This window comes from Helianthus annuus, chromosome 7, assembly GCF_002127325.2.
Source record: "Helianthus annuus cultivar XRQ/B chromosome 7, HanXRQr2.0-SUNRISE, whole genome shotgun sequence".
Classification (NCBI taxonomy): domain Eukaryota; kingdom Viridiplantae; phylum Streptophyta; class Magnoliopsida; order Asterales; family Asteraceae; genus Helianthus; species Helianthus annuus.
This window is the reverse complement of record NC_035439.2, coordinates 16,277,524-16,287,123: the sequence shown is the minus strand read 5'-3', so window position 1 is coordinate 16,287,123 and position 9,600 is coordinate 16,277,524. Positions and strand designations below refer to the sequence as shown.

The 9,600-nt window shown below is 34.5% G+C and overlaps 1 protein-coding gene and 1 long non-coding RNA gene across 3 annotated transcripts; both read left to right on the top strand.

The window, feature by feature from the left end:
• The first annotated feature begins 1,065 nt into the window (after positions 1–1,065).
• LOC110868004 lies at positions 1,066–3,920 on the top strand. 2 transcript variants are annotated; one of them, XR_002552104.2, is made up of 5 exons: positions 1,066–1,301; positions 2,712–2,783; positions 2,869–2,973; positions 3,056–3,123; positions 3,279–3,920. It is a non-coding gene; the product is annotated as an uncharacterized LOC110868004 (long non-coding RNA). The 2 variants fall into 2 exon arrangements; XR_002552103.2 differs by having other exon boundaries at positions 1,067–1,301; positions 3,056–3,920.
• A 3,633-nt stretch (positions 3,921–7,553) lies between these two features.
• Positions 7,554–9,159, top strand: LOC110866620 (probable WRKY transcription factor 53). The gene is made up of 3 exons (XM_022115762.2): positions 7,554–7,912; positions 8,005–8,106; positions 8,223–9,159. The coding sequence occupies exons 1-3, from the start codon at positions 7,590–7,592 to the stop codon at positions 8,725–8,727; spliced, it is 930 nt and encodes a 309-aa protein (XP_021971454.1). The 5' UTR covers positions 7,554–7,589; the 3' UTR covers positions 8,728–9,159.
• Positions 9,160–9,600: the final 441 nt, after the last annotated feature.

Sequence of the window (9,600 nt, the reverse complement as noted above, 5' to 3'; positions counted from 1 at the left end):
ATTTGTTTCTATTTACTTAACCATTCATATCAAATCTTTAGCATAAACAGTGCAAACATGGGGAATTTGTATATGAAAAACATGCACTATTTAGGTTACACCAGGGTTTGTTAGTTTGGTGCAACATTTCACCTAATCCTACATCTATACTATATTATAATGCATGAGGGAGGGATTCCCAAAAGTTAAGAACTTCTTCCCCCCTTATTTATAAATAAACCCCTAAAATGAGGGTAAAGTGGTCTTTTAAACCATAATTATTTTTTAGTCCCTCAATCTAAAACATTTAGATCCTTGATATTTCTTTATAATTCAAAAGAATCTTTAATCTATACTATATTATAATGCATGAGGCAAAGGCATTTTAAGATACCAAAAACATAAGAACTTTTCCCCCCTTTTTATTTATAGAAACACCCCTAAAATGAGGGTACTTTAGTCTTTTAAACACTATTTATTTTTTAACCCCTAAACTTATTACACTTAAATCCCTAAGGTTTTAACAAAATTATAGATAATTAGTTACAATTCACCCCTCTATAACAAACCTATAACTTTTTTACTTATTCTTGGCATATCTTATAAACTATAATGTTTAAAAAAAATCCAAAGATAGCATGACAACCTACACATTTTTGTCGACGTTTCGGTAGTTGTCTTGTTCAATATCGACGCACAAATTAAAAGGTACAAGTAGATAATGCTTTAATGTACAAGTGATTAAAGAAGAAATTAACAACTAATCTATAATATATTATAATGCATGAAAGAATGACATTTTAAGATATACAGAAAATAAGATTTTTTTCTCTCTTAATTTATAAGATAGACCCTAAAATAAGGGTAAATTAGTCTTTTAAATACTAATTATATTTTAACTCCCTCACGTTAATTACATTTTAGTCCTTTATCTTTGACCAACCAAATCTTAAATAATTATTTAGTAGTTACCTTTTCCTCTTTAAATGGGTTAAAGGTACAAATGTTAAAGTGTAACATACAACTAACTACAGCAAAGAAACTTTCAAAAGGTTGACCAGGTATTATTAAGCTCTGATTTTAAATTTTGAATTCCGCAATATAGCACCTGCCGCTTTTATTTTCTACTCACCTACCCAGAGGTTTTCTTCATTCTACACAAATACAGAGATCAGAGATCGATACAGAAATAGAGCGGGTCAACATCTTCCTGTTAGTCAAAAACCACCGCCATCACAATTTTGGGGGTCATAATATTTTCAAAACCATTCATCTCTCTCTCTCACCTCAAAGATACAAATCGAGATCTAGGAGGCAATCAGGTATCAAATATAAAACTATCATTCGATCTCATCACCACAATTTAAAATCTCACTTTCATATCAAATCTTACACATAAAATCATCACAGAATAACAATCTGATTCAGTTGCTAGCTGATTCGTCTGATTCTTTCTCATCCGGTTCGGTTTTTGTGATTTCAAGTCATCAATTGTGATGGTGTTTAATTATGTTGTAAGAGTGATTCAATTTGGTTATTTTTAATCTGTGATTATTTGTGCATACGGCTGATTAATTTTGAAGTAGACGAAGTTTAACATAGATCTAGGTTTTTGCATCTTAAGATCTATTTAGGTGAATCTATCTATTTAGTATATTTTGATTGCGTGTTTGTTACTTTTTTTTGAACGGCGAACAAACTCAATCCCAAGTACTTTCGGGGCACCCACTGAACAAACGGAGTACTCCGAGAGTAACCCGAGTCCACCACCAATTCCGGGGAAAACCCGGTAACCCACCCGCCCGTAGGCACGACAGTGAAATTACCGGTAAAACCCGTTTGGCTCAAGGATCCAACCCAGGTTTCCCTGGGTCTCCTATCATTGCCCACCAATGCCTCACTCTGCACCAAGTGGGAGTCGAACTTGCATCTCTCAAGAGAAATGCAAGTCTTCCACCACTTGATCTAGAGATCATTGGCGATTGCGTGTTTGTTACTATGTCGCTGGTTGTAATATCATTACAATACAACAAATTTGTGGGAAAATCCCATACACGCGTAAGAGTTTCATTTAGTATTCTTTTGTTGATGTACTGATTCGAGTGGTGTAAATACAAACATATAAAGTACAAAAAATAATATTTTTTAATGATTCCGAGTTTGTGATAAAATACAAACAATATTATTTTATAATGATTCCGAGTTTATGTGATGTTGTATTTCTAAGGGGTATAATTTCTTTTGTTGATGTACTTATTTGAGTGATGTGCCATAATTTCTCGGTTGCGGGAGAATAGTAAACAATGTGTTTGTTATATAAGGTGGAGGTCACGGGTTCAATCCACATGGTATGCAAGTTTAGCCATTTATTTAAAAAAATATATACATATAAGATTCTTCCAAGTCCAACCAAGGTGCCTTGCTTTGAAGGCCTTGAAATAACAATGAAACTAATGGAGAAAAGTAACCTTCATTCTATTATGCTTTTATGAATCTGCTTTGTATGAATTGGAAGTTTGTCACACTTTGTCTTCTTATTCTGTTGTCTAGGCTGCATGAGAAAAAAACTATCATGTGCGGATATTTTTGAGGAGATACCTTTATGTTTCTGATAAAAAAAATACTACTTTTATTTTATGAGCAAATTTTGTTTTAAAATTTATTACTCATTGCATTAAATAAATCTTTTGGCTAACACTATCTATGTTTTTGATGATATTTACATTTAACAGATCAGTGTTTCAAATTTAGCCCTTGTTGGTGCATTTATGACTAAACCGGAAGCTGGGTCACCTGTCACCAAGGTATTTTATTTCCTCTTATAGAGAAATTTTACAGTTTTCAGCATGACATTACTAAAGTGTAATTATGAGTGTTTCTACATGTTAGTCTGATTACAATAGGCGGAAATTATCAACAGATCCCTTCATAGAAAGGAAAATGGAGTTTTTGATTGAAAGCATGGATGATCTCTCAATGGAACATATATGTTTGGTAATTGGTTTCTTCTTAGCTGGTGGTTTTGCTTCACATATATGTCATATTAGTCATAAAATTTGTAATTTTTTTGTTTCAGTTCTATTTTTTCTATCACAGTCTGTCACGTCAACAAGCCTAGCAACAAACATGGCTTCAAAAGTGAAGGTACCTGCATTTGATGTTTGATAATGTTACTGTGGATACTTACAGCTAAGAATTGGATCTTTAAGCACATGTGGCATGCATTCTTATGATCTTAATTCACCTTTTACGTGGATCACCTATTTATTATTGTTTGGCTTCTTGTATATGTTTAATAGGGCTGAAATAATGGCCCATGTTAAGCATAAAAGTTGGGGGTATTGGTACTAGAGATATTAGAAGTGCTAATCTTACGTTGCTAGCAAATTGGATGTGGAAACTTAAAGACAGGCCTATGACTTCATGGGTTAAGGTGGTGGTTCCGATCAATGGTAGTTCAAGAGTGGTTGGGCAATTCCCCCTGAAAGAACGGTATTTGTGAGATGTGGAAAGACATCTGCTCTGTTGAGAAAGAGTTTTATGCTTTGAGCCTTCCAATTGGCGACGGGGGTAAAACTATGTTTTGGATGGATAACTGGGTTGAGGGCGGTCCCTTGTGGAGGAGATTCCCGGCGGTTAATAAAGAGGTTGTGGTTTCTTAGGGCAGAACGATATTGGGCGAGGGATGGGTCTGGTCTTAGGAATGGAAAACGAGTTCAGGTTCCGAAGCCTTCTGGTCACAGTTTGACACACTAGCAGCTTGTCTTGGGGCTGTGCAGTGTGTACAAGGTGTACAAGTGTGTTTTAATAGTGATTATATGACTAAAAATAATCATCTGTAATAGACGGGGTGCAACATATAGTGTTTGAATAGCTTTTGTTGTTTAAAGTAATAATTCGTAATTAGTAATGTTTAAAAAAAGGTGATCATTTGTTGAAAATTGTTGTCCCCGCCGCATCGCGCGGGTTTCCTACTAGTCTCTAATTATAGTATTCATGTCTTAGAGGATAAGTTAGGGTATTGAATTAAAACTTGCTAATTATCATTAAAATAATAATATATAATGAATTCCATAATTATTAATTTTTAAACGATCAACAAGTACTATACAAGGCCTGTCACCTGGGTAAATCTATTGGTGAAAGGCAACCCACGCCCTGCGAACACAAACAATGTTGTTGACCCGACCCGCCCATTATTTCAGGGGAAACCACCACCCTAAGGTCCACTATGGTAAAACCGCTACTCACCGGGAACAAATTGTACCACATGAGACTCGAACCCATGATCTCCACATTGATGAATATTATAATTATCAACACATAATTAGTAGTGTTGCCGGACGTGGATACGTGGACATACTAAACCAACACATACAATCCATTGGTGATTTGAAGATTGTGTTTTCAAGCCTGTTATAGTTCTATTAAAGATGTTTTTGTTTAATTTTGAGGTTACTTTTGAATGTTAATGTTTGATGTAATGAAGATGGTTATTATTGGATGTTAACTATCAATTTTAATTGTTTGTGAACCTTTCATTTATACTATTAACCAACCGGCATAAAATGAATACGTGCACGTTCTATTCTTAATGGACAAACATAAACAAGGAAACCTTGTTCGCTTAATTGACCATGTTTGATTGTTTGTTCGGTTAATGTAGAACGACCATAAATGGACATGCTTCATTCGTGTTCCTTCAATTCATTTACATGTTTAAAAACATTGGTATAAAAAAACATAATAAAAATAGTTTTAGTAAACTTTGATCCTATGATTTGACTTAACTAAAATCATGTTCTACATTAGGAGAATTTCGTCCATTACCTTAACTAATAATAATCCCAAAAAGGTTATTACAATGATATTTGAGAAGTTACATATACATATACATATACCTCACTAATTGAGGATTTTGGTCATGAAAAACAAATCACACGGATAATAAAGACGGGGCTCTATAGACCCTTCCAATATTCCATAGACCCTCACTAGGCCGATTACTATGTTTTGTAGTCTTTTACTTTAAGATCTGGAATTTCAACCGATTTTTCTATAATAGTCTTTTATTTTTACGATCTGGAATTTCAACCAATTTTTCTATAATTAAACTGGTCTTCAACCTCCATATTAAATAATGGTATGTAAGCTAAACCAAACACTTCCTTCTAAACCGTAAAACATATCCCTATATTTTAATCAGAAAAGGGGGTTGTTTCTTAGATTTGAGTCTGAACATGGAGTTGAGTTTAACTTAAACTTTTCCTATTTATAGGTTGAATTTTATGGTAAAAGATGTCACGAATTATGGGCTGTTTAGGCTATTAGAAGACAATCATAGAATGTAATCATTCATGTATTTGTAACAAGCCATTTCAATCAACTTTTTTGAAAACATTCTTCTTGATTCCCACCCTTTAATCAAATAAAGTACGCACTATCCAGACATTCAAACAGCTTTTCAACTGCCCCTAATTACTCCAAAGTCCATTCATCCTCAAATTTAACATGTATTCAAACACCCTCAAATTATATAACATCAATGATAAGAATTGATATGTTTGTCCTATAGAGAAATATCATGCACATATCACTTTCTAATCCAAGATTTAAATATATAATAGTGAATGATGTTCTTGTACTAAAGCGACATGCATAAACTAGTCAAATGGAATCATTGAATATACACATTTTGTTATGTCATACACGGTTGACATATACTAAGAATAGTGATGTTTGTTTGTTTGTTTTTTAACTCTAGAAGGATAAAAAGCTGACCCACTACTGCTCGACAAATTATGTCTTAGGAGAAAAATAAATGGGAAACCTTCGACTATTATGTGGTGATTATTGGTTCCTTTGTAGTAATCTGACTTTTGATTCTGTTCATATCTCTCATTTGTTTCGTAGGACCTTCTTAACACCTGCTCCCATTCCAAGATTATGGGTCAATATATCTACCATCACTAGAATAATTACAATTAAATGCCTTGAAAATATTCTAGTATATACCTTTTTAAACCTTAAATACTTTATGAAATTTTGTTTAACTACGCACATATACCATCTCGTGTCTAGCATTTGTGTGGCGGAAGGCCTCCCAGGCCCTATTAGCTTCGCATTAGTCAGTTTAAACTTGAACCGCAATAGCTCCTAAGAGCCAGTTGGTCAGTATTAAAGGTACAAAAGTTCCACCGAACATTCAAAACTGCATGATTTATTTGTATCTAGTCCATTATCTCGTAATGGCACCAAGCTTGAATGGTTACCTCTGAGTTGTCCTTAAATTAACTAGCCAATTAAGGTGGTTACATGGTCAGACCTTTAGTACAATTAACCTAGGCTTAGGCCTAGGGCCTCCAATTTTTAAAAAAATATATATATGTTAACTATTATTATTAGTGCAAACTTATTTTTTTTAGATTTGTTTGGTTGCTTTTACAAACAAACCACACTCTGTTATAGTTTTGTTACATTTTTGCTTGATTTCAAGCTCAGATAAAGGAGTACCGATTATAGCAATCAAAGAAGAAAGATCCTAAAATTTTATTTTGCATTGGACCTTCAAAAGGTTGGACTGTCCCTAGGTGGTTAATAGTTGAACCGTCGTACCACCAAGCCCGATTGAACTAGATGGATTTAATATTTAAAAGGCTAGGATTATTTTGTGGAACAAGGGTTTTATTTACATTGTAGGGCGATGTCGGACATTATTTGGGCGGTGTGTGATTGGAAAGCACATAGAACTGAAAAGTTGAATAAATTCTTTTTAGATGGTTACCAACCTAATTGATTTGAATCTCTTAGAAGTTCATAACATGTCAACTCAATTAAGCAGGAATTGGTGTTAATATGTGATTACAAAATTATGTATAATCTTATAACTAGAGATCGTTAGAAAAGTTTAAACATAAAAAAACTATTATGTATTCCTTGTACCTTTAACCCAAAAGGATTAAACATTCTAATACAATATAATATTCCAAAGTCACTATTTTATTACCAAGTACATTACACAAAAAGATTAGTGTAATTAAGGTTCAAAAGTTATAACAAATATATTGTTAATTACCAAGTACATTACACAAAAAGATTAGTGAGGTTTAAAAGTTATAAGAATTATATTGTTAATATATTTGGATAACACGATAAGTTGATAACAAAACTAGACTATTCGTTATAGGAACTTTTTATGTTCTTTAAATATCTCAAATTAAATATGATGTTATTTAGTTGTGTTTGAACCTCTATGACAGATTCAGTATAATTTTAATCCGGTTCTAAAACCACTATGTTATGTATGTGTGTACGTGTTTTCATTTCTTGCAATATGGGCGTGTTGTTATGACTAATGAATAAATTAGGGTTGACGTGGAATTGGGCCAATATAAAAGTACTAAGCTCACTGTTTGACAACAAAAGTCAAAAGGCTCGTCCATGATGGAAACTAAAAGGGAACCTCACTCTGTAATTTCGTTAGCCCACCTTTGACCCGGCCATCAAACTATTCTAACTTCATATATATAGAGCCCTAGCCCCTCCCCTCATTCCTTTACACTTGCACCATCCCGTGCACCCTACATCTATAATTATACCAAAAGATCAATATGGAAAGTGCTTGTGTTTATGATGAGAAGAAACTCATTCATGAGTTAACCCAAGGGAAACAAATGACAGAACAGCTAATGCTTATTCCGAATTCAGTTCAAGCAAAAGTCTTATTGATACAAAAGATCTTATCCAATTATGACAACGCTGTTTCCCTTCTTGATTCGGGCCTCTCAGCTGCCGAGCAGCTTTTGCCACCTGCCCTTCCAGTACCTGATCTTATCCAATCACCGATGTCATTTGGAAGCCCAGGAAGTGAAGCATTAAAGTATGACCAACCCTTTTCGGGCCAGCAGGGCGAAAACATCATTTCCAAGAAGAGGTCCTTTGATGTTCTTATACTCTAACTTTCACATTAATATTGTGTTAATGTTGTACAAGTTCTAAATCTTTTCTTTTCTTGCTTGGTCACAGAAAGAGGGCCACAAGTGAAAACAAGTTAGAGAGTGATAATTATGATGGTTACAATTGGAGGAAGTATGGGCAGAAAGACATTTTGGGTGCTAGGTTTCCAAGGTAACATTGTCGTTGTATAATATTACTTGATCTCATCGGCTAGGGGACCTATTCTAACAGATTAGGTCCCAGAGTCAGTGCGACTAGTATTAAAATGTTTGACAACAAACTTGCAGAAGCTATTATAGATGCTCATACCGTAACGCCCAGAAATGTTTTGCAACAAAATATGTACAAAGAACAGATAAAGACCCCGCTGAGTTTGAAATTGTATACAAAGGGAAACACACCTGCAACCATGCATCCCAGTCTGCTTCACCACCACCAACTTCACCAGAAAAACATGAAATAACACCAACCCAACATCACCACCAACTATCACCGCCAAGTCCTAACGAAATGCTCTCTAATCTTAGAGCCAACCTGAGTGTGAACACCTTGGATTTGGGTGGTGACAATGACACTATCCCATCCTTGTTGTCCTTCTCTCCACCATCATCTGGACTCATGGAAGATTACCACCAGCTTCAATTTCCAAGCTATTATGACAATGAATTTTTTCCAGTTACCTCTGAATCATTTTATTTCTCGGAGTGTGGGAGTTCGCAGTCATTGGATTTCCTGGCTGATCCGGCAGGTGTAGCCCCTAGTTTCGAATTCAACTCTCTTTTAGAAGGTTAAAGTTAACAACTATAGAATGCATATAAAGATATAAGTTCCTATATCTAAAATCAACATATCAGTATCATTTTGAATAGTCACTATTATATTCTATGGTATGAAACGAAATGGAATGAATTCCTTCAGATCTATCCATGTAAAAGAATGCATCATTCCTTACCCACATACAATGAAGGAATTAATCAATGGATAAGAGTTTCTTCATTCACCATCATCACAGCCACACCCCATCGTTTATCAGGCAAGTGTTTATGGATCAGGAGCTCCGAATAATCTCAAAATTCAAATACGTTTCAGTTCGTCAAGTATGTTGCATTGTTTCTATTATCATGCAAGTCTTTATGTTCCTTTTATTTAGTTCCTTTCTCTTTAGTATGTTAGCCTATTAAAACCTTGTTATGTTCTACTTGTAATGCATGCAATTTAATAATAGTTGAGAACACTTCTGATCATTCTTGTGTTCTTATTTTTATTCAAGTGCTTAAGCTCTTTTACCAACATTTGTGGTATCAGATCAGCTAAAGTGATTCAATCTGAGTGTGCATATAAATTCAAAGCATGGCTGAGATAACAACCACATTTCCTGCTAATAGATGACGATTGATGTTATAGACTGATAGCTCTACCAATGACATAGTAAAACTCAAGTCTGGTAGAGTTATTTCTGGATGATGATTATGAACCAGTAGAGGCGACCCCTTTTTGTATCCAAAGACCGGAACATGGAGTCCCTTCCAGCGAGAGATTGATGAGCGATTTTCACAGCTAGAGTTTAGCGATCAAGATCTAAGGAGTGACAGGCGGCAACTAGAAGAGAGATGGAGTTCCCTTTTTTACCCTTGAAACCAACAATCATTCCAAACATTCATTAGG